Raw genomic sequence first — 26,070 nt, 5'->3', positions numbered from 1 at the left:
TATTTCAATGAATAGGCCTATAATTGTTTTCTAGTTTCTTTATTCATTTTATTACAAAAGGATACTCAGACCAAAAATAATTAGATTGTTATTTAGAAGAACTGACATTAATGTACCACTCATTAAAGAAACCAAAACAGACACACAAAGGACATGACAAATATTTCATGTCGAAAACAGGGAATTCAAAACAACAAAAAAAAGAAAAGAAATTCAGACATCCTGGGGTCTGTTTGTTAGACAGATGACAGCTTTAAGATAGATGACATTGAGACTGAGCACTATACATTGCTCTAAATTAATACATTAAAAAAATGTACGTTCTAGTTTATAATAGTTTTATGCAGATTATTTTAGAGCAAATGTAACTAAATGTGCTGCAGACTGAGTGTGGCAGGTGTCATAATCATTTGCTAACATAAGATATTTAAATGAATTAAGCCTTAAAGTCTCTGACCTTAAAAAAAAAAAATGTTCTCAGTTATCTTCAAACAATTTAAAATTCCAAAAATTAACTTGTTTTCTTTGTTAGGCCTTCACACAGAAACATTTTGTGATTAAACTGTAATTTAAATATTTTACCCAGGAAGACATTCAAGACACTTCAAATTCAGAAAGGAAAAAAATAATACAAATACCTGCCATTTTGTTTTTACATCTGGTGTAAATAAAACCCAAACCTTTCCCAAAAAAAAAAAAAAAAAAAAAAAAAACACTAAACATCTCAATTACATTAAATTGGTTTGTCATGCAAGCAGTTATTGAAATCTTGTTGGACATGTTGATTTACTACATGAACACATCACAGATTTAGTGAACATTATTATGAAAATGACTTTGCGGCTAAATTCAAAACGGTTTTAATCTACCAATTTGTTCTCTGTGAGATGTGTAACTATAGAAGCATAAAGATATTCAATTAAGATCATACTTAACAATCTTGACTGCAGATTGTTTACTTGTTATTTTTATAGACCACAGCCCAGGAAAAACCTGAGGTTAAGTACCAGGCTCAAGAACACAGACACAGGATTTTCTCATTAACCCTTCAGTTCAAAGGTCATACTTATTTGACACCGAACTTGAGATGCATCTGTTACCAACTCAGAGCTTTAACCACTAAGCTACCACCACGTCAACAGAAAATCAGTCAAGTTTCTAATAAGTTTTGGGTGTTAATACCTTTTTAACTCCACTTTCGATTCCAGCACTTGTTTCGTTTCAAATGTAGTTCACATATTATAATGTAATGCATCAAAAAATTAGTTTATGTCCATTATCAATCGAATATATTGACTGCAGCACACCCATGTGGCACCTAAGGGTACTGAAATAGACATTCAATGACTTCTGTCCAACATCCAAGCTTTCGCATTACAAAAATCTACTGGTGGCCATTGATGAATTGACAATTTAAAAAAAAAAAAAAAAAGTACAGTTTTCAGACATTTTGACTTAAATAAGCACACATCTCACACACTATTAGATATTCTTGCTCATAAATATCATTTACCAGTAAAATTGTTTTTTCCCCACCAATTTTCAGAGACAAACCATTTTGTTAACAATTTTACTTTTTGTTTTATAGAGAAATACAACCAGGCTAGCCGTTTTCTTGCATCCATGTACATAATCCAAGGTGCACTTAGTTCCAGCATATTGCTTCATACACAGCAACAATTTTGACATTTGCAGGACACACACAAAGCATGTATACAAGCAAACACATCACCCTTGATCGTCTTTTCTTTTCTTTTTTTTTGGTAAGTTGCATCAAAGCAGCCAATCTTATTCCTCCTTTGGTGGTACTATTTGAAAACCACTCAAAAATTCAGCACTGGAAAGTGCAATAAATACTGCTAGGGAGAAACACGAGGCTCGCAAGTTCCTGAACGGGGTGCTAAATTATTCTGGAGAATATATTGATCTTGTTTCAAAAACCACATTTACAAGTACCACATTTTCACCATCTTCGTCTTAGCAGGTTGCATGAGTCCATGCGTTATCAATAATGTATGTATAAAAATATCATCACAATATTGTTCTGTTGCAGCAGCTTTGGAGGAATCCTCAGAATCCATTTCAGCACTAGCATGGACAACAATAAAGAGACGTACATACATAGACACGCACACATACACACGTTTAAAGTGAAAAAGAGTTTCAACACAACAGTCTAATTCAAACTGGACATTTCAAATCTGTATTTCAATCAAAACGAATCAAGCTCCCGTCCAACCCCCATGACAAAGCTTTATACAGCTTCCAAATGTATTTCTATAAAACATACATGGCTTAAATTAACGTTTACTTGAAAGATCTAATAGCTTCTCATGTACTTTTACAAAAAGATTCCTTGTTTTACAGACACCACCAATCTTAAATGACTGGATGAGAACACGCATCTGTAAAGTTGCATTGATCTGATTTTGTCTAAAGGCAGAAGCCATGGAGAGCGCAGAAATAACGTATGGGACACAATACTACCATTCGGTCCTGAGACTAGACCTCTAAAGTGTACATTCTTAAGCCCATGATTCTCATATGTCTATCTCTGTTGAATTGTACGGTGAACGTATCTCATCTGGCGAGCAGTGTAGAAATCACCTGAGTTTTCAGAAAAGGATGTTTTTAGGATCTCTCTACACTCGTGGGTTGGTTTGGGACGGATTGTGGTTTATCCTGGGCTCAGATGAGAAGGTATGAGATGGGGTTGATGGGTGGATGGATAAGGCTCTGGTATAAAATGTCATGGTCTTCCTTGGTCACCACCAGCCTCATCTCTGCAAACTCAGAGGGGAAGGACTCCATTCTCTCCTGCTTCCTCCTCTGGTAGACCTCGAGGGGTCATGTTGTTGAATTGCACGTGTAAAACATCTGCTTTCATTCTCTTTACAGCTATAAACTACACTCTGTACACTTTATTTGTCACCTGTTCCTGGTCCTCCCTTCCCCATTATGCTCAAATTGAATTGGTTAGATTAGACAGCTCAGTTCTCAGGTCCACTGGTTCATACAGATGGCTGCTGCATCGTGTCCTCCTCATATGGAGAGGGGCTGTATGGTTGGGTCTTTTAATCATCCACTGGCAGCTTGTCATCCAGCTCTAACTGACTACCCTGCTGCTCCTCAATTTTTCCAGAATCCTGCATCAGCTGCCGCCTCTGCACCTCGGCCTTCAGATTTTCCAGGTCTTTTTGGCTGTGTGAAGAAATGAATGGCTTGAATTGATATATAATTAATTATACATTATTATAATTTAAAAAGGTTTCTATTTGAATATATTTGAAAATGTAATTTATTCCAGTAATGCTAATCTGAATTTAACACTGAAGACTAGAGTAATGATTAATACAGCATTGGTGAGCATAAGAGACTTCTTTTCTTTTGAAAATTTTGAATGGCTAGTTAATATATATATATATATATATATATATATATATATATATATATATATTAATTAGCCGAGTATTTCTTCCACTGGGGGTGGTGATGACGCATACACACACAGTATGCATATATGCATATCTCACAAGGATAGTTATTACATGTTGTGTTATGATTATGTTGAAAAATATATTATATGCTTAAAATGATTATGTTGAAAAATCTATTATATGCTTAAAATGTTTAAAATGACACAAAAAAAAAATTGTCAAAACAAAATGTTTGGTTCGCTTTAGATAAAAGTTTATCTAAAGTTTTTGTAAAATAATTATATGCCTTTTCACTCTGGGTAAAAATGGACTACAATTATATAACAAAATATTTAAAAGACTGACTTTAAACTGACGACTAAAAGCGGTGTAAACTTTTACTCACCTGAGAGGAATAAAGATGATGCCATTGATAATATTAAGCTGTTCCAGAACACTGGCCATGTTTGGTGCCGTAAACTACAGAGAGAGAAAAATAAACCATCAACAAAGATCCTGAAAAGATGCAACAATGTTTAGCCACCGAGGCTCAGGACAGCTAAGGTGTGACTGACTTTGAGGGGCATTATGCTAGCGTTTGATCCATTCTTGTAGATCTCGTTCATGGTTCTCTGTAGAGCCACAGCCTGCTGTGTGAGGTACTTCAGGTACTCAGAGCTCTCCTTCGTCTTCTCGTGGCCTTCACCAACCTTAAACAAAAGTGTATTGTGTTGTTATTAACATCTATTATGATATTATCAGTGCACTACAAGTTCATTATTAAAATCAGCCTTTTATTTGTGTAGCGTTTTAAATTGCAAAGGTTTGTACAACCAATTGTAAGATTAAAAGTGCAGTCAGATTTACCATTATTTGTGAATTTTCACGAGTGAAATCAATAGGAATCTACAACATGCAATCAAAACATTTCCCCACGGCTTCAATATGGTCACATGAATTTGGTGCATTGACCAACAGAAGGCTGATCTGATCTAATAGTGACTTCTGTGTGAGTAGTGCTTCATAAAATTGGTACACTATAGATAATGGACAATGGACTTTCTTTGGCTACAAAATTTTATGGAATTTTACTAACAAAACTGCACCTTAAATGTATCATTAAAATTCAATCTATATGGGATAGCAGGTCTGATATACTGTACATGTAAGGTTGAGTGTACCTGGTTCTTGTATATGGTATAACCCTCCTTCTCATGCTGCAGTGCAGAGCGAAACTCAGCTTTGCTCTCATAAACTCTGGCCACCAGGTGATGACTACAGAAAAACAGAGGATGAACATTACTACACATTTTGACTGCATATAACACCAATGATTTGAACTAGGCCTGGGTTGGCAACATTGATTAGTTTGATGAACCAATATCGATTCTTAAATCCCAAGAATTGATCTTTTAGTCGCAGCTGTTTTCTGTTGATGCATGAACAAAACTTCACTGATCGTTATTTGTAGCGCACCCCCCATTCAATAATTGTAATAAGCTTGTAACATGATATGAAACAGTCTTAGCTTTGAAATTGTCGATTTTATCTGGAAATTCAAATAATAAATGCCGTCTTGGCATTCTTTAATATGCCGTGAAAGTTCAAGCGGCAAGTGGGCCGATTATCTCTTCCACTTTATGACTAGTTATAGCATAAACATGAAGGAACATCAGAAGATAAGTCAAAAGAGACTAAACTTACTGTAATGCATCATGTCTCATGTAATCACTCAAACAGTGTTTCAGCCACAGAAAGACATCAATAAACAGCTTGTAAACGGTTACACAACTACATTTACCTCAGAAAAGCCATTTAAAATGTCCATAACTCGCTAATCAGCATGAAAAATAGAGGAACATTTTGAAAAAAAAAAAAAAATGAAAAACTATATTGCACATTCATTATATTTTTTACACACCTTTAAGTGATGTCTCATTTATTGTATGTTTGAATAAATCTGTCATGAAAACAAGTTGATAGCAACCATTTAAATGTTTATATTTGAATGACAAATTGGAGTAGAAACAATTATATCATTAAAAAGTTGCCATTTAAATGTCTGTATACAGGACTGTTTTTATTTGAGGTTGTTAATTTTAACCTTTTACATTACGTACCAACTGACAGAATTGCTTCAGATGAGCGATTGAAAGATTGTATTGTGCCAGACATAGCCAAACGAATCAATATTGAATATAATTGAATTGCAATCAAATCAAATGCATTGTGAAATCTGTGTCAATAACCAGGTCTAGTTTGAACTAGAGTGTAAACAGACATATGTACCTGAGGGCTACTTTCAAGGATCGTGTTCCATGGTATTTTGAATTGATGGCCAGGGCGTTCTCCAGGAAACGCAGAGACAGGTCATACTCCATCACACCATGAAGCACCAGACCAATATTGCTCTGCGTCAAAGACAAAAGATCACAGTGAGACGTTGTAATTGTTCCACTTGCCTCAACTAAGTGACCGCAAGACTTCAATTTCCTATCGTTGACAATTCAGGGTTTACATCATCAACAAAAGAAGGTCAGAACAGGATGGCCAGAGGTTAAAGCTGCAGTCCATTGCTTTTTTGGGGGTTAAAAATTATCCAAAATACATATTTGTGAAAATACATAACAAGCCAGTGTTCAAAACTATTTGCTTGCCATAGCTTGATTCAAAACGGCAAGCTTGTAATAATGTTTTTAATTCCAGTGGTACTGGTGGATTTCCACTGGAGATTCGAGCATGTCTTTACGTCATTACGTCACCCCTGTACACATAAAGAAGGAGTCTCGGCTAGTATAAGCTATATTGCGCAAGGATACTAGAGGGGGAGATTTATAGCCTTTTCTCACAACACTTGATATAATTAAACTTATCAGTTTGATGGCAGGTCCAGAAAGGTTCAAACGACAATCCCCAGTGACAACAGATTCACTCTTTGTAAAATGCAAAAGACTCGGAGTGGCTACAGAAAAAAAAAAGATCGCAACCAGACTCATGTGAAAACAAGGATAAATATTGGAAGGACATTACGTGTAGTCACGCAATGCTGATGTTGTTAACATTAACAATTTGAGAACAAAGTATAGTTTTGCGTGATATAACGTATAAGCGATTGTTGATTCTGAATGCCAGTATCTACACCGGCACATTGATTGACAGTTGCACACTCTCCTCAAACATCCTGTTCATCCACATTGTCCCGTGTCGAGGGTGTTGAAGTACAACTCACGTAAAGTTGATAATGCAATTGCAGATTTCGAACAGAGATGGCGACAAAGAGGAAAAATGCCGGACTGCAGCTTTAAGTGTCAAAGCATAATAAACGTTTTAGGCTTACATCGAGCAGGGCCATTTCAGGATGGTCCTCCCCACACACCACGAGCATGAGGTAGCGAGCGCGGTATAGCAGCTTCAAGGCAGTGGACAGCTGGCCGTTGGCAAAGCAGTACAAAGCTAAGTGCATCTGTGGAGAACAAACATGAAACATTTAGAGATCACAGAGACTCATTTATTGGTTTGAGGTTCATTTATTGTTTTAACTTGACTTTGTAGCATTTGTACATTTTCTGAGTGGTAGCCAGTATCAGATCTGAATATCTGCTAGCACATTTCTAGGTGATAGCTATAGCAATACAAGTTCTTCAATGCTTGTCTACGCGATTTTCTTTCCAGTTTTATCATCTGTTTATCTTATGTCTTATCCCTTAGAAAAGTAACAGCGCACCACACGATTTAAGAGAATAGGGTTTGTTTAAAGTAAGAGAAATAGAACAAACAAATAAAATATGTACAGAAAATGATGTGACTACTTACATATTCTTGAATAGTGTTGGGGTGTTCAATACCCAGTGCTCTCTCACTCATCAGGACAGCCTTCTGCTGATTGCTCAGAGCCTTGAAAAGATGGGGAGAAAAAAAATCAGCATCACTAAATCCTAAAGAATTATCAATAGACAAGTCTTTTTTTATTATTATATTACATTTTTATAATATTAGTTCACACTTTCAATTAATAATATCAAATTATTTAGCATTTTATTTTAAAATAGAAATCTTTTATAATATTATAAATGTCTTCAGTCACTTTTGATCAATGTAATGGATCCTTGCTGAACAATCTTACTAACCCCAAACTTTTGAACGGTAGTGTACATTTATCTACAAAATTAATCACAAGAAATTAAACACGAGTATAAAATATAAAGTTTTTTTAAAGGGATATTTCACCTCTGGAAAGATGAATGTGTATTTAAATTGGGTCATTTATGTAGTAGAAATGTGAAATTATTTTAGAAGCTGGTGCCTTCTAAACTGAGAAAAGCCATAAAATTTATTTTTGGCTTATGTGGATGAAAGACAACAACTCCCAGAATGCACTTGCTTTACTGCCCTATGAGGCCACTCCCAAGACACGCCTATCGGAAGAAATGCTACAACTAGGCTACTAGTTGACTCGAAACTGAAAAGACGCCATTTTATCGTGAGATCCCACCCCACATGGGCAGGTTGAAAAAAAGCCGGCCAAAAAAGCCTACAATGACGCAAAAGTTTTGCGTCATTGGTAAGTTTTTTTCCCAGACACACAATACAGAAATCTCCCGTCTCAGAGGTACATGAGGGAGGGAAGCATGGTCATTCGAAAATACTACCGGGTTTCTACTGATACAAAGCTTAATGTTAATCGAGGAAGTATCCCTTTAAATCATTTTATGACAAACTCATTCATTTTTATCCAAACATGTGAATTGTAACAGTTTGTAGGATGTACCTCAGGGTGATCACCCATGATGTAGTTGAGTCGGGCCAGAAGGCGCAGACAGGCACAGATCTCCACATGCATGGCTCCATACACATTGTTGAAGAGGTTCAATGCCTCGTTGATGAGCTCACAGCCCTCTTTTAAGAAGCCTATGAAACGAGGAAATATCAATCAGCATAACAAACCCATTGTATGTGTAGTTTCATTGATGATGTGTCGTAAAGTACCTTGCTGAACCTTGGCCTGCCCGCTTTGGAAGAAATGGAAGGCATCTGAGGCTTTGGGGTTGACGTGCTTCACAACAGGGAAGATATTCAGGATGTCCTCCTCGGTGAAGGCTGGCTTGTGGCGGCTGTCAAAGTTGTACTCCTTTATTAAGATCTGCAGGGGAAGCACAAAGGAAAGCCTTGTCACTACCGGCCTGACGGAGAACCTCAGAGACACGTAGCAAGATCGATAACAGCACTACCTGAATGCCAGTCTTGATTGATATCTCCCTCAGCAGTGTGATCTTCTGCAAGTTGTACTTCTCCACTGCTTGGTCCACACTTTCACTGCGAAACAAAAGCACAACACCATTAAAGCCGTGGTACAACTAGTAACAACAAAACTTTGTATTTTATTATACTACATATACTACATTATATATATATATATATATATATAGTTCTCACCATTGCAGATTAAAGTGATAGTAGCTTTGTGCCTCAGAGGTAATGTTCTTCCACAGCTCACTGGGTGTCAGGCTGGCCCAGGTCGTGTTGTCTCCTCCACCAGGGACACGGTTACGTCTCTTGCGGTTCTTTCTGCGGGACACCAGCTCATCTGCAGGAAGGTGAGCCACTGCATCTGGGAAAGAACTCAAGAAGCAGTTCAGGAAGTGGCTCACCGCAGCGGATAAAGCAGAGAGCTCCACACCCTGCAAATCCAAAAAAATACGAGCATTAACACAAAGGTAAATACTTCTTAAGTAATAAACAGTACAATGGTTCAGCAATTGTTCTTTTTTTGGAAAAGTTTCAAGATGCATAACATAAATCAAAAATGAATGCCATAAATCAACAATCCCATTTAACTACCATGGTAAAGAGATATACTTATCATTTATATCTAGATATGAACACTATAGTTCAAAAATGTTGAGTCATTTAAAAAGAAAATAAAATAAATGTTATATTCAGCAAGGATGCAATAAATTGATCAAAAGTGAAAGCACACACATTTATAATGATTTCTATTTCAAAGAAATGCTGTTCTTTGAAAATTTTTATATATGATTAAAATCTTCTTAAAAGGTATCAGTTTCCACAAAATATAATGCATCACAAACATTTTCAACAAAACTTAAAAATGTTTCTTGAGCAGCAAATCAGCATATTAGAAAGATTTCTGAAGGATAATGTGACACTGATTCAGCTTTGATAAAATAATAAAATGGAATGAAAAATTAAAATATATTATAAAATCAAAATAAATATATAAATTTAAATCATATTTAAATAAAAAAAAATATATAGTAAATTACGTTTAGAAATATTACAATCAAATAAATACAGGCTTGAGCATAAGAGACTTCTTTCAAAAACATTTAGAAAAACCTTACCAAAGCCCAAACCTTTGAATAGTAATATGCATGCATGCCAAAAAAAAAAAAAAAAGTAATAAGCATGTACCATGATATTCCTGTCAATGTACCAAAGTAGTAACTTACCTGAAGATATGTTTTGAAGATATGCTTTGCACATCTGGTGATCAGCTCACTGATACCTATTCTCTGCATAAACACAAATTAAATATATGGTCTTTATTATATATTACAAAAAAGTTATATTTTTATAAGTTAAAAAAAGTTATAAGTTCTAATATATATATATATATATATATATATTTTTTTTTTGTAACATTAAAATATCAGGTGCACTTTATTTTACAGTATATGCACTTGAGTGTAGAAAGTACCCAGGAATATAAGGCAACAAAATTAACGTGGTTAAGGTTATGTTGTAGGTGCAAGGTCAGTACCTAATTATAGCAATAACTATAATAAGTACATACTATGTACATGTGGAACGGGACTGTAAAATAAAGTGCTACCGAATCATCCTTCACTTACATAGATGTGTTCAAGTTGTGCTTTTGACGGCATGTTGTCCACAAACTCCAGCACAGTACCAAGATAACGTATATTAATGCCACGCTGATGAAGGGCTTCTATCATTGTTGCACCATCCATAGGCAAAGTGCTGTGATCTAAACAGTCTTTTACCTGCACACAAAGATAAAAAAAAAAAACATTTAGGTCAGCAGTCAAATTATTATATTCTAAAAACACTTTCAAAGGCATCTATGCCTTTGTACATGTTATCTAAAATAAGTATGTGCAACAATATAATATTAATGTGTCAAGCTGCTATGTTGCTTGGAAACTGCAAACAGCACATGATTTCATATCAGTGAATCATATCATTTAGGATGAATGGCCTATTGGTGGAATATTGTTTTAATATTTATTTAAAAGTGGGTTATTTTATCATATTGCAATATACCTGCAAGTTTATAATAATAATAAGCCACTTAAGGGAGTGCATTCAGATTACTTTCCCACAGCCTGTGATAGATTATTGCTTTAATATACATGTTTTTTGTTTTGTTTTGAGAAAGCAGGTGTTCACTAACAAAAGAAGGGATCTGGCAGGACACTAGGAAGGCTGCCGCCTCTTTGAGAAGCTGCTTCTGTTTCTTGATGTCCTCAGCACTGTCATCTGGGAAGCGGACTCCTGTAAGAGATGGATGAGGTCATGTGACCAAGTTTGCCCATACTGTCAAAAAGATAAATCACACAAAAAAATATACTATACCTGGAGAGAAGATATCTGGATTGAAGCGAATGTCGAAAGAGGTGTTGCTGATAGAGCCTACAGCTTTACAGGCGTTGAGGACCACCTCTCTGCTTTTAGGGTCTGTGTAAAGGCAAATGTTCCACAAAATGTCAACAAATAAAAAAAAACACACACTAAAATAAATAATAATAAAAAAAAACAAAACAATCACAAACGATTGACAACCATAATAGGGTGTTTGGTTGAATCAGAGGTTTTCAAACTGGTGGTCTACAAAAGACTTTTGAAAGACTACAAAAGAATTTAAAGGGGTCATGAACGGCAATTATATATTCTTATAAAATATTTCCTGAAGTGTAATTGTTAGTATGATTTTTACATCAAAAATTAATGTAAAAAAATGTAAAAAAATATTTTTTTACTCTGATTTTAGCCCACCGTTTTGAACACTTTGTTGGCGTGTCTGTTTTAAGACTCCAGTGTAAACGCTCACTTTTGTGATTGGCTAACATCTTTGCATTTGAAATAAGTATTACATGTGGACATGTGTTACATGTGTAGTACACTTGTACTACATTTTTACTATTACAGCTGTCAAGATAAACTAACCATGAAAAGTATTGATAGCATTATATTTAGATCTACTCACGTCGTTTTTGGACTAACGGGGAAGTTTTGAGTTCTGAAACTTGCTGTTTTGAGTTCTGAAACTTGCTGTTTTGATAGCACAAATGATCTCTTACATGTCAAAAGATCTCTCAAATCGCGATTTCTCAAATCATGACCTCTTTAAAATCATCTAAGTATAATCCATGGAAATTGACAAACATTAAAATATATTCAAAATAATACATTTGAATATTAAAACATCTATATAAAGTTTGAAAAACCCTGGTTTCAATTATTAGAATAATTAACAACGGGGTTATAAAACAAATAATCACCACACGTTAATCCAACACACAATAAATTCATTTGGTTTGAATTGGAAAAATCTCAGGTTTTCTAATCACCACAGAGAAAGATTAGAAGGGAGAGTGTTGACAGGTGGAAGACGTGGGGATAATAAACTGAAATCCCAACACAGTGGAGCCAGATTACTATATAGCCAATCTAGGAGATCCTCGTCTCCGTTAATGAGTCTCAGAGAGAACATGAGCACACAGCAAGAGGAGAGATGCACTGAATACACACAGATAGCAAAAGTAAAAGACAACAGCAGGGCATATCTAATGAGTTGATGACAGAACTCAGATGAAGCTAAGATAAGAAAAGGCGGGGGGGGGGGGGACCCCAATATGAGTGCATGTCTCTGCCAGCTCTTGCTCTTGTTCCCTCTCATGCTCTTTTCGGTCGCTCACAGGACGTACCAATACCTGATCCATCTTCCGCTGCTAAGGACTCGGCCAGCTCTTTAGCTTGGGCAAGTCCAGGAATTATTTCATCAGCTTCCTTACCCTCCAAGAGACTATCACACCCTCCATTCTGCCTCTCTGGAGCTGAAGGCTCATGAGTACCGTTGGTGTTTGCCGTAGGAACTTGGGCTGCCTGGTTCTCAGGAGCAGAGTTTTCGGACACAGTGTTTGACTCTGAGTCATTAGGGGTCAGAGTGGATTCAGACTCAGAGGAAGTTGGAGAGGTTGGTTTGTCGTCAGGAACCTTTTCAGATGCTTCAAGAGCCTGCGGTTTGCTTTCAGACTCCACATCTGCAGTGCTCGTGTCATGCAGGGCTGCGGCCTTGTCTTTGTTTGCTTTCTGCTGCATTAGCTGGAGTGCGGCCATCTTCATGAAGAGGAGATATCTGAGGCACAAGAGAATGACATGTTTACACCCACTGACAAACTAGCCTTCAGGACATTCAAGAAATATGCAATTAAGGAGAAAATTAAATACTTAAAACATAATAAAATCTCTAATTCACACACATTTTCTAAGTTTTTTTTTTTTTAATTTTTGAATGGTTATATTTCTATTAATAATAGTATTAGTAACTATTACAAAAATCACTAACTAAACTAAAATATATTTAAATATTTACTTTCTATTTTTTGAAAAAGTCACTAAGAATAAAAAAATATAATATTAACAGTAATATCATTATTATTTTACCTTTAACTATTAACAAAATTTAACAGTGGGTGGTGATAGCGCAGTGGATAAGACAAATGTAAATGTAAAATATATTTGTAAATTAGATAATTATAAAATTATATAAGTGCAATTATTATAATATATATGTAAATTATATATACACACACACACAAATTACTAATATAAGTTATTAATAATATTAAAAATAATTAGTAGTAAAAATAGCACAAAATTAATGGTAAAATGGGTTAAAAAATATTTACCTTTTACTTTTAAACTAGTTACAAATAATAATTTGTATTATTCTTATTATATTATTAGTAATTTATCTAACAATGAATATAATAGTTACAAACGATTTTTCATACCTATTTTTCTTTAATTTTATACTAGTAGTTACTTCTATATTTATAATAATAAAAATCATCATAATTCATATTTTTATCATTAATTATAATATTAATTCTATTAATTATATATAATTTATATAAATAAAAATATTATTTATATAAATTATATATTTATATAAATATATATAATAAAAATCATCATCATGATTCATATTTTTATATGATATAATGATTTATATGATTTATCATATATCATGATTAACAACAAAGTATGTGGCTTCATTCTTATGAGATAATTTTACTAAAAAACTGAAAGTGGTACACAAACCATACTTCCATTACACAACAAATGGGAGATCAACTTTACTCTACTTTACATGTTGATCAAGTAGCAGGAACACACCTGTGCTCTACAAAGGCCTCAATGAGCTCCTGGCGCAAGCAAGCCAGGCGATGGCGATGTAGCCGGGGGAAACCCAGCTTCTGGCTCTCGGCCGTGAGCTCTTCTCCTTCCACTGGCAGGAAGTTGAGGTCAGGAGGGAAGGTACGCAATAGGTCCAGGATGTAATGGCGCCCATCGTTGCCAATGATACCCTTACACTCCACAGAGGAGCAAAGCTCTACAGAAGCGTCTTTCTCGTTGAGCACATCATGCCGCTGCACCTTCAGAGGGCGGCTGGTCTTCTCCAAAAACTCCAGATACTTGGGATGGGACACTACGGTCTTACCAAAGTCAATGGAGCCATAGATGACACTCTGCTCTTGCTCCCGCTCCAAGATGCCAGGAATGATGGACTGAGCGGTTACACGATAACCTCTGTAGTCCACCACCACCGTGCCCAGGGTGTAGAGCCCCTCCACATCCACAGCACTGTATGCCCTCACCCCATTCAAGTCGTTGGTGGGGGCGGCGTGGGCGGCAGCGTCCCCGCCCAGCTCCTTGTAGTGGTCACGTACGTCAAAGCCCAAGCTGAAGAAAATGTTGTTCCAGATGAACATCTGCATTCGCGTCTCCTCTCCAGGATTGATCGCCATGACATTACCATCAATCACTGCCATCGCACCACGCGTCGCCGCAGCGGCAAAGTCACTATGAACCTGGGGAACAGAAGTGCGTTGGTGAGCAGAACAATTTATCAAGTGAAAACGACTTGTTCTGAAGCTAGTGCTGGTATGTTCACCTTGAATATGGCTCGTTCTCTCAGCAGACGCTCAGGGAGGTTCTTACGAGAAAGTTCTCTGGTTGTCTGGAGCTCCTCGTTCCAGTCTCTAGTCTATCATAGAGAACAAGAACATTTTAATAGCCCTATAAATTAAATGACTCAAAATTAAAACTTTGTAAGACATACTTGGCCAGGTATGTGCTCTTCATAACCCAGACGGGAGGTGTAGGCATCCTCAGCTCTCACACAGTCCATGGCATGGTCGATCTGTGGTGCAGTCCAGCTGTACACTTGGAAGGGAGTAGCTATTCTCTCAAACGGATGTCTTTGTACCCTATTATCAATAACATGACATAGCATAAATGAAGAACAAAATGCCTCTAAAACTGTGACACAAATAAACATTTACACCAGATGTTCTCAACTAGGGGGCCTCAGCAAACAAACAAAGGACGCCACGGGATGGCAATGTATTTAAATGAATACATTATTCAAATATTCTTGAACCTAAACTAAAATGATAATCAAGATGTAAACTGAAATCAAATAATAACTATTGTTTTTACTGAAGAACATGCGTTCTTAAAACTTTTGAAGTCACATAATGAATCATGATAATTCATTTAAATATCTTTCTGTTCCTGTAAATAAATTTTTTTGAAAACAAGCAGTTGTGTCATAACAACTAGACCAGATTACCCTGAAGGGAGGATTTCTGATTTTGTGACCACATATGACCTGCGACTTCATAGCGTTGATTATGCAATGATGACTTGCGATATCATAGCATTACTGTATGTTGATAATGCACAGTAAAGTAAGCTTGCATTCTGCTGCTCCCAAGTGTCCTTTGTCACACTGCAGAGTAGGATGGTAATATTAAGTGCAAACGTGGCCTAGCTCAGATAAAACGGTTCATGATTCTTTAAACAGGCTAGAGCTGGTTTACACAAAAGGAGTTCTTTGTCAGTTTAATCCAAATATAAGTGAAAGATAAACTAAACTGGTATTAATAATGCATTACCTCTTCTTTTGCAGAGCAGTAAAGTTCTTCTTGAAGGTGGGACTAATCTGACTCAGCAGTTCAACTAGAGAGTGGCTGAGGAAGCTGGGGTTGGCTGGCTTGGGGTTGAAGATATAAGTTGTGGACCTGCAACAAATCACCAATAATATTACAATTCTACACTATTTTGTCTAAATAAACATTTTACACGCTATAAATGAACATAGGCATCACAATATTATAATGTAAGAGAAAATGATTGAAATGATGCAGGCTGAAGGCTTCGACAAAAGCATACAACATTGGTTAACAACCTCGTAGCTCAAAGGCCCAGTTTTAAAGATTTAAATTATCATTGAAGGCAAGGTAGGCGATTTGTTCTATAATTTTTTTTTATGCTGGTTAAAAGTCGTTGTGTGGTCTAAATGTATTCATATGTATATACTAGGGAGTGGTATTGCATCCTTTAAATCTCCAAAAAGTCTTTAATTTTATTATATTTATAAAAGAAAGATAGGCTGTACCGAGTCTTTCCATAAAAAAAACGAGCGGTTGGAGGCATGCCGTGTGGGCGGAGCTAAATAATCACGAGTGCGCAAAGCTTTTGCGTTGAGAGTGTCTGGAAGCTGTGACATCCCAAAACACACAATGGCTAACAATCAGATTCAGCCATACATTTTTGATCCCGAATCAGATCCCGAGGCTGAAATTGAAGGCGAGCAGCAGCAGCAATGACTACAGCAGGACGTCTCTATGTGGTGTGTACTGGAACTGTATAATTTATATTTGCTTAACGGTTTTTGTAAATGACTAATTTTCACTTTATGTCGTTGTATTTATTTATTTATTTTGTGGGAAGTATACGCCTTATTCACGGCAGTGCCATCTTTGATTTTTAATGAGAATGAAAGCAAGGCTGTGAGGGATAGTCATGCATCTCTTCAATGGGCTGTACTGTTATTTAATGTGTTTTCAGATTGTTCTGCTCATGAAACACTGGAAAAATATCTTTCCAAGAAATTTCAGTTGACAAAAAAACTCCCTACAATGTAAGCTGTGGAAAATTGTAAGTAATCTAGGAGCTTTTTACAGCGGATGCCATTGGAAACACGGTAAGTCTATCCCTCACAGCCTCACTTTCATACCGCTCATGGCGCTGCTCTGAATAAGGTCTATAGTTTGATGCCGACCACAATAGAAAAAAAAACAGCCGAAACTTGTATCAACACGGAAGTAAGATTTACACAGGACCGAATTTTTTTTTTTTCAAATGTATGCAAGGAGAAATGAATAGCAGCAGTCAGGTTTACAAACTGTGATGTGGGTTCATGTGTTTTAAAGAAGGCGTTTGAAGGCGCTCTGAAGGGAGGGTGGGATGTTAAGCTTTCAAAGCTAACATGCTATTGCAAGCCGCTCTGAAACTTGCCTACCTTACCTTTAAAAATTAAGTAAATTAATTGGATTTTTACTTCAGCAACCCAACTACTGCACTCTACAACTGATCATGAAATGCCACAATGACCCATCAGAATCAAGTATTCATATTAAATTCGCTTACTGATTGAGGTAGAATCCACGGGTGGAGGCAGTGATGCTGACGTGTCTGTCCTCAACAGTCACGATGTACAGATACATAAGGTCTCCGTGCATCTTCCTGTTGCCAGGCGGTGGGTTCCAGCCACTCATTGTCAAGACCTTCAGGCACTGCATAGGCTGTAGACAGAGAACAAGGCAAAAGTAAACTAAAATCTCAAAACAAAAGCAAGTCATGGCAAAAATCTGTAATCTACTCTGACCTTCCAGTCTTTATTCTGTGGCTGAAGGGGCACCAAAGGACGCTCTTTGCTGCCTGGCAGAATGTGTTCAGGTGGTGTGCAATCAATCTGCTCAAGTTCACTGCCCTTCTTTTTGCGTCTCCCAGTATCTGCGGATGGTAAGAGCAAACAGGCAATCGATTACCAGCTGTCAATCTCCTAGAAACCATTTAAGACCTCACATTCTTCCTGTCACAGACCTCCAAGATCTCCATCGGTGAAGACACTGAGGAACGAGAGGGAGTTGCAGTCCACTCCATTATAAGCGTCTGATGGATCAAGACTCTTCAGCAGGTCTCGGATGTGACGGACGTGAATACGAGCTTCACGCACTGTGTAGGGCTCTACACGGGTAAAAGAAACGTTGAAAGCTCAGTACCTTCAAATGAGACGTATACTTATGGTAGAAGGTCTCGAATTGTACCTTCGACCACTTTGAGAAGAGAGCCTTCCTGCAGGCCCTCAATGGACTTGAGCTCGGCAAAGTTGTCAAGTACGTTTCCGTCGAGCTGTAAGGAAAAGCAGGTGCGGTGGCAGGTGTCCTCGCGGTCCATCAGTACTTGATGGATCTCTTGCACCATCTCTTGTGGTGACACCTGAGTAGGAACCACAGATTTTGTTACAATATTTTGTTACCAATGTCTGTGATGTGAAGTCAGTGTAAGAACAGGAATTACCTGAAGGTCAAAGGGTTCGGTTCCAGGTGCTTGGATCTTCACAGTGAAGCCAGTGTCTTGAATTACGATCACTTCCTGTTCGTTGGCATCCTCTGCAAGGTCTGCATCGGCACCGCCATCCTGCTTGGAGTCGGCCTCCTCGTGACCAGCGTCCCCGTTCATTACTGCAGTGTCCCCACGGTGTCCTGTGGGTAGAAAAATAAAAGTGTTACTATTAGATTAACTTTCAGAAAAAGAAGTTGACACATTTTATCTTGTGAGGTGGCGTTAGTTAATTACAAATATTATGTTATTATAATTATTAAAATTGAAACAGTTTCAAACTTGCTTGTGATTAGAATCAGACTGAATCACTCATCCACAACTGATACCTAAATCTGAAGTCATTTTTCTGTCATGTAGTACATCTCTAAATGTGTCTGTAAGTCTTACGCGAGTCTGTTTACTGAGGTGTTGTTCATATGACAATAAGTAAATAAAAGACATTCACAACATGAAAAAACAACAATTGAAAACAGTACAAATAAAATCACGATCCCTAGATCGAAACTACCACATACAAATAGAAAACACCATAGTTCATTTATATTAAGTTATTAAGTTTTATATATTTATATTTAATACAGTTTTGTTATTAACTAGAACCAAATAATTCAGTCATTTTCAGTAAAAGAAAAAAAAATGAGTTAGAAATCCTCCCTCTGCAACAACGAGTAGGAAAATTTAAGTTTTTAAACTGGAACAAAATGAAATAAAATGACAAAAGCAAATAACAAAATTACTAAAACTATAATTAAAATGAAAACCAATCTATAGCTTTAGTATATAAAGAAAAAATAGAAAACTTTTCCAATAATCATTATATTACTTATCTTAATTCATTAATTACAACCCCTCTATAGTTTCACAAAGGAAGTTACTCACAACACAAATCTCACTAATCACGGAGGAGCTGAATAAGGGTAGTGGATTTTTACCACTAGGTCAGCCAACTAGCACACACCGGTCATCTTCTGAGGGCCTGTGACACTTCACACACTGTACACAATACAGCTCCCACAGCGTAATACCGAGCTGCCATGGAGATCTCCACGGCAACAGTTTAAGTCCTGGGTCTTGGGGGGCAATCATTCCCGGCACGCTCTCTGGCTGAATGAATGTGCCGCTGCAATATCATCTTACTCAACAGTTTGAGGAAGTCCCTTCTGCCTTACTGACTGATTCACTCAAAGAGATCTGCTGAGGCAGCATGTTTTGTGATTAAATAAACTGAATTAGATGACAAGGATTTGACATTCCAGCCCAGGCAGACATGTTTTCCAATGCCACAGCTGTCTCGGCCATAACTCACAGATAAAATACACTGTTTGCTCAAGACAACTGCAGCATGTCCTTGGCTCTCCTCAATGGTCACGGCTATGACAACAAGCAGCTGGTCTCACACTTCAGACAGTGAGGGCCACAGGGGAGGCAGAGCACAAAATTCCCCAATCCACATAATATTTATGTATTAAATATGTATCCCTAAGTGTAAATAGCATGTAATGAGTCATTTACTTTCACTGACTAAATTGAATGAGGAGCTTGTGCTTTCTTTCAGTCACTTACAGCAGCCATCTTCAATTCAACCCGAAACCAACTGTTTCTACAGACCTAGCGGCACCATATGGGTATTTTATCTTGCTCTAGATTTGAGTGTTTACACAGATCTCCCCCAATCCAATCCAAATCTAATTTTGAGCATTAGGTTAGGTGGTTCTAAGTATAGGAGCTGCTAACACAAAAAAGCTAAAGTGAAATTCTGTAAATGGAGTGTGTATTCAAAGTATTTAGGGCACACACAAAAAAAAACAGGAACATGGTGTTATTATTTTTTATATTTAGCATATTTTTCATTTTAAAGTTTTAATTTAGAGCATAAATCAACTGAAAGCAAATTAAATGATCCTCACTGCAGAACACGAAATCCAGGTGGAGGAGTTGGATCCAGATCCAACTCTTCCCACTTTATATACATCTAAACCTACCATCTCTGCCCCCTGATCCCTAACCCCACCCCTAAACCTACCCATCTGCGCCCCTGATCTCTAACCCCACCCCTAAACCAACCCATCTCTACCCCTGATCCCTAACCCCACCCCTAATCCTACCCATCTCCACCCCAAAAATCCCTAACCCCATTCCTAAACCTACCCATCTGCACCCCTGATCTCTAACCCCACCCCTAAACCTACCCATCTGCGCCCCTGATCTCTAACCCCACTCCTAAATAGGGCTGTGCCATATCATACCGTCCACGATAATACCGGTATAAAATTTTACATGATAAAAAATTGTCATATCGCGATATTGATGATATGATGACGTATGGCGTATTTACGTTACTTAGCGCATGCACAACAACACAGCAGCATGTCAGACTCCGGATCAGATCAAGATTTGATTTAGTTCCTAAAAAGGGCGCCTCTTCAATAGTATGGAAGTTGTTTGAGTACAAGAGGTCAGATCTCCAACAACACAATTATTATTATTATTTTTTTTTTTGTCAAATATGCATGAAAACTCGTTTCACCACTTCCCTACTAGCGTACATTTTGCATTCGCCTAATCTTCCTTCAGAGTTTCCGCAGTTGGGTACAACAGTCAACACGATTAAACTCTTTCTAAGATGATTCAATGTTACTATTATTATATTTGTAACTAAAAGGTCTATGGTTTCGCATAACACAACTTTATCTTGCTGGACTTTATTGCTGTAACGTTAACTAAATCATCATGTTACTTTCTACCGGCCGGGTGTCTGTTAGAGCAAAACACTAAAGTCAGAGCACTGTTGTTCATCACGCGCACAGTAACTGAAATGTAAAACTGTTAAAAGAAAGGACTCGATAAACGATTGCATAGCTAGATGCTGTATATTATACACGACGCTACGCATCAATATTTATTTACTTTGTGCTTTGAACTGTTCAGTGCTGAGTATTCGACGCGCTGCGCGTGCGCGCTGTGACTCCGTGTTGCTTCAAGCGCATCATTCAGCGCTCGGGATGCGCATAAGCGCTGTGCGATATATTGGAGCCTTTAATATCATAATACTTTTGCGCAATGAAAGATTATTAATAGCATTTGTTCATATGTTGCTGCCTCATTAAACAGCTGTGCTATACATTTTAAACATGCCTCAATTTTATAGTAGACTAGGCTATATAACAATTAATCCTTTTGATTTGTTACCTTGTTTTTTTTTCATGAATGTACAATACAAAGAGCAATGTGTAAAGTTTTACCAGATTTAGTGTTACAATTGTCTCTTATTTATTCCCCACTAAATGTTTTTTTTCCCCTAAATGTTCCGATTTTATACAATTATTGTATAAATTAGGTATTGTATACCTCATTTGATGCTAATCCAAAAACTATGCAAGGCAACTGTTACATTTTGAAGGTTTGTTTGGATTGCCGCTGTTTGTTTAAATTTTTGTACTTCAAAGTTTAGGTAAATTTTATTAGGTGACAATATTGTGCAGGCTTCTGAAGTTATTGTTAATATTGTTAATGTATTACTGTAGTTATTGTTAAAATAAAATGATAAGGAGTTATGTTATACTTTTTTTTTTGCACTAATGCTGCTGCCAGCCAGCTGCAATCACCAATAAAACATTGTTTCATATATTTTTTCTATATCGTGATAAATATCATTATCGCAAATATTCTTGAAATATCGTGATATAATTTTTAGGCTATATCGCCCACCCCTACTCCTAAACCTACCCATCTGCACCCCTGATCCATAACCCCACCCCTAAACATACCCATCTCCACCCTAATACCTAACCCCACCCCTAAACATACCCATCTCCTCCCTAATACCTAACCCCACCCCTAAACATACCCATCTCCACCCTAATACCTAACCCCACCCCTAAACATACCCATCTCCTCCCTAATACCTAACCCCACCCCTAAACCTACCCATCTCCACCCCTTAGATCGGGGATCATTTTTTTCCCCTCATTTTAAATCTCGAGTTCTCCTTGGAATTTTGCTGGGGTCCCCTAGTGGGCCCCGGGCTCCTGGTTAAGAACTACTGAACTAAAATTATTTCAAGTCGGGAAATCCAATGTATTGCATCACAAAAATGGATGACTTTTAAATAGAACAAAGTGTGTATGAGGTTCGTGCCTTAGGATTGCACAACCCCAAAGTCAATCCCCCTGTCCTTTATTCCTCCCTCTCACTGGGTGAAGTCCAGGTGTACGCCACATTCAGAGAATTTGAAAGGCTGGAGGATCAGACGAAAACAGTTTACATTATGCTAAACTGATATGATATTCTCCCTATAACAGTCGAACATGTTTAAATACTTCATTCCATCCTTTTTCCATTTAATCCCATCACAATCGAGTTTAAAACATTAACACATGCACATTATGACACTGGTGGAGAGGTTCATAGAAATAAAACCCTGACGATTCATTTGCAACCATATGCAGGTAAATCATTCAGAGTGGTCAGGAGAGATATTTATACTTCACAATTACACTCTTCCTAACTTGCCAAACTTCAAGTTTGACTTATGCTAAAGTAAAAGGCAAGTGCAAAGTCCCATTGTGACAACAATAACACTTAAACAATCCAAAAAAAAAAAAAAAAGGTAGTTAAACCAGCACTAGTCACACACACACACAAGGGACACATTGACAGACTTTCACAACTGAAATTATGGTGGCATAAGTGACACACAAGTGAGGCTGCAGCCCATACAGATCCCCTTTGAAGTGACAAAATGATGTGTTGGGACAACAGAGCGTGGTGTCGGAACATTTGGCACCGGAAATGCAAAAGCTGCAGGAAGTGATCCTTGTAATCTTAGTTATGTAAAAACTACACTGCCATGATTTGTTTTTATCTAACAAGTAAAAGTATCCATAAACAAAAGGGATGATCATACATGAAACAGATGATCATACAGTATCAACAACATAGCCTCCCCTTTGAGGACCCATTATATGCAAGATAACATATTATGTGCAAAACATTTTTGGATTAAGAAAATGATGCATCTTCAAAAGCATTTGATACAAAATGTGTGATGAGGCTAAACAAAACTTGCAGATTAGCAATACAACTTGCAGTATTGCCTAATTACAGACAACAGAGTAACAAATCAAATATGGCCTAACCAGCTTCCTACGTGGCTTTATTAATATGTATTTGCGTGTATAATAATCATGATCCATTTGCATACAAATCATGTCAAATGTACAAAGACAGCAGAAAATTCACAATCAGAGAGATCAGACCAGTCACAAGTAGGCATCATCCCGGGCTTCAAATTCAACATATTAAACGTGTTATCAGAATGACCAATTCCACAGCTGTCAGGTGCCATAACAACTGTCAGCCTCTTCCAAGGTCTCCTTAAATGTGACACGGATTGCAGCAGTTAGCTAACTGACACTGTCAGTGACAGTGTGCACAGCAGCCGGCTATTTGCTCTAAAAACGATTTAATGACAGCATGTAACGTTAGATAGATAAAAAATACGTCGTAAATTACAGGATCGCCCCTACGAGCTAGGCAAAGTATGTAATCCCAAAACTTACCAAACAGATCCCACTATATAACTGGTAGCAATAACCTTCTATCGGCATACAAGCACCATGACTTTCCATGTGCAGCTACTTCCGCATCCGGGTCGAGGAGCGCAACACTTTAATGAATGAAAACAGGAGGGGGGCCGATAAACACACGCACGTTTAAACAAGCTATACATTGCTAATACGATTTTTTTCCCAAGAACATATTCTTAATTTCAAGATATAATAGGTTATTTTGGCCATTAAAATTATTCAATATAGTGCCACTTAAGATTCAGACCGTAGTGAAACAACGCTCTCCTCTCTCTGGCTCAATGGTTCCGTCCCAATGAAGGTGACCTTCAGTTGATTAGTGTTCATGCGCGCTGTAACAGAACATGTGCTTCAAGATCTCCTCACACACAGCTACACTTTACACTGATGATAAAGAAAGTAAACTTGTAAATAACGAGTAAATCACTAGCGTTCACGTTTAAGAGCTTCACATGGTCGTTAAATAATTTATCCCACATCTGCACTTTCTATTGACTTTGCTAGAGCAGAGGCAGGAGTAAATATGTCTTGCTGAACGAGTGTTATTCTATTGTCATTTACTTCACTACTTTATTGCAATAGTAATTTATGAGCATTAACTACTTAAAAACTTTTTAAACAATTAAATTGAACCACAGTATACTGTTGAATATAAATAAGACACATGAAATTACAATAAACACCCTTTTGTCACTGCTATTTGTGTATACTCATGCAAAAGAATAATGCCTTAGTAAACAGACACCTTACATTAACCTTTGCTAAAGTTTACCATCCTAAATTAGTCTAAAATAGCCTCCAATTAAAATAGCATGAATAATTAAACTTAACTGCTCAGCTTTAAAACATTTAAGTTAGTTGGATGGAAATTGTTCAACCACTACAAGATAATTCAAAACATTTTAGCCAGTAATAACAAAATACTAGGGAAAAAAACAGAAAGAGAACTATATCAAACATACTGACTGACACTGCAAGGACATTTTTAGTCAATTTTAGTTTGACAACCTGCCTTCTTACAGAAAATATAATACTGAGAACCAAGCTGTGAATAAGTTTATCTACACCAAGCAGCAAGATAAGATATAAATCAAGAGCAGAACGTATTAAGACTTAAAATTAATGGCCTGCACAAGGTTGTGAGCACAATGAAAGCCCTAACTTCCCATTCAGAAACACAATGGTGTTAATGGGTGTAAAGCAGACACCCCTGCGGGACAGCGCTTTTATGTCCTTTGATACCTAACGTTACTTCCCTTTGACCTCTATCCAGTTCAAGTCAATCATACATCATTTACTCAAAAGTGACGTGTTAAAATACAACAAGATCAGAGAGAGCACAGTGATTTCTGCCTTTGTGGCTGCATGCTACAGTGCAACCTGCTTTAATGCTTAAGTTACATACCGCAAGCACATGGATCCTTCAAGGCTGTCTTGCTGCTGTCTTTGCTGTTTTCTGTCTCGCCTTCCCGGGCAAGATCAACGGGCACTGATGCTGGGATGTCATCCGTCTTGCTAACCATGATTCGTTTCCCAGAATGCTAGTTTGGTTTCAGAGTTAGCAACAGATGTCCGTTGCTGAGAGCTGTGATGTGGGTCTGTTGAATGGCCTTCCGTCAGACGGAATGGCTAGTTACATCCAAAGATATTACAAAAACAACTTGACTTGAGAAGGACGGTTCTCAACTCAGCCTGGCTGTCACACGTGGTTTCTCCTCCTCTTGACCTGCTTGCCTTTGTATTTGTCCCACCCACCAAACACACGGCTGCCTACGGCAACTCTATAGCTCCATTTTGAGAAGCGCGTTTTACTCATAGACAGTATAAGAAGGTTTTAATAATTATTTTACTGTCTGTTTTGCTTCCTCAGTTTATGTTGGGTGTTTAGTTCGTTCTTTATGAGGTAGGATATGGGATTTGCAAAACGGCCGGTAGATTATGAAAATACACAATTCAAAAGGTCCTACCTAGGGTGACCATATTTTGATGGTTATAAATGACACAAATTCAGATAGGCTAGCTTCTCATGCTCAGAGGTTACTCCACGTTTTATTACATGTTTCAAAAATAATGAATGAATGAAATAATGTCTCTTCTGTATTAGAAAAATAAATATATAAATAATAAATAACTAAAAGAAACGGCCAGTCACGAAAGCAAATCACAGAACAGAGCAAGGCGACCATTTGAGCTTATTTAAACGTAAACTTTGTTTTTTTTTTTTTTAAATGAGTGATCGTTTCGCTTGATAAGACCCTTATTCATCGTCTGGAATCGTATAAACCCTTTGAACAGTTTGCAGTTTGTACTGAAAGTGTCTTTTG

The 26,070-nt window shown here is 37.2% G+C and overlaps 1 protein-coding gene across 4 annotated transcripts; it reads right to left on the bottom strand.

The window, feature by feature from the left end:
• Positions 1–464: 464 nt before the first annotated feature.
• On the bottom strand, positions 465–25,478 carry cluha (CLUH binding protein of NUMT mRNA a). 4 transcript variants are annotated; one of them, XM_039670648.2, is made up of 26 exons: positions 25,152–25,478; positions 18,114–18,298; positions 17,861–18,032; positions 17,637–17,780; positions 17,419–17,546; positions 17,181–17,335; positions 15,644–15,769; positions 14,806–14,953; positions 14,638–14,730; positions 13,860–14,554; positions 12,386–12,816; positions 11,034–11,135; positions 10,852–10,952; positions 10,289–10,441; positions 9,887–9,949; positions 8,850–9,094; positions 8,645–8,729; positions 8,403–8,556; positions 8,185–8,324; positions 7,230–7,310; positions 6,754–6,879; positions 5,706–5,827; positions 4,598–4,691; positions 3,992–4,126; positions 3,823–3,896; positions 465–3,201 (listed from the first exon to the last, which is right to left on the bottom strand). In XM_039670648.2, the coding sequence occupies exons 1-26, from the start codon at positions 25,267–25,269 to the stop codon at positions 3,075–3,077; spliced, it is 4,197 nt and encodes a 1,398-aa protein (XP_039526582.1). In that variant the 5' UTR covers positions 25,270–25,478; the 3' UTR covers positions 465–3,074. The 4 variants fall into 4 exon arrangements, with proteins under 4 accessions (XP_039526582.1, XP_039526583.1, XP_039526584.1 ...); XM_039670649.2 differs by having other exon boundaries at positions 12,392–12,816; XM_039670650.2 differs by having other exon boundaries at positions 12,473–12,816.
• Between the last annotated feature and the right edge of the window lie 592 nt (positions 25,479–26,070).

Source organism: Pimephales promelas, chromosome 16, assembly GCF_988280905.1.
Source record: "Pimephales promelas chromosome 16, fPimPro1.hap1.1, whole genome shotgun sequence".
Lineage (NCBI taxonomy): Eukaryota > Metazoa > Chordata > Actinopteri > Cypriniformes > Leuciscidae > Pimephales > Pimephales promelas.
Note: the sequence above shows the minus strand (reverse complement) of the source record. Positions and strands in the feature narration are given on the sequence as shown.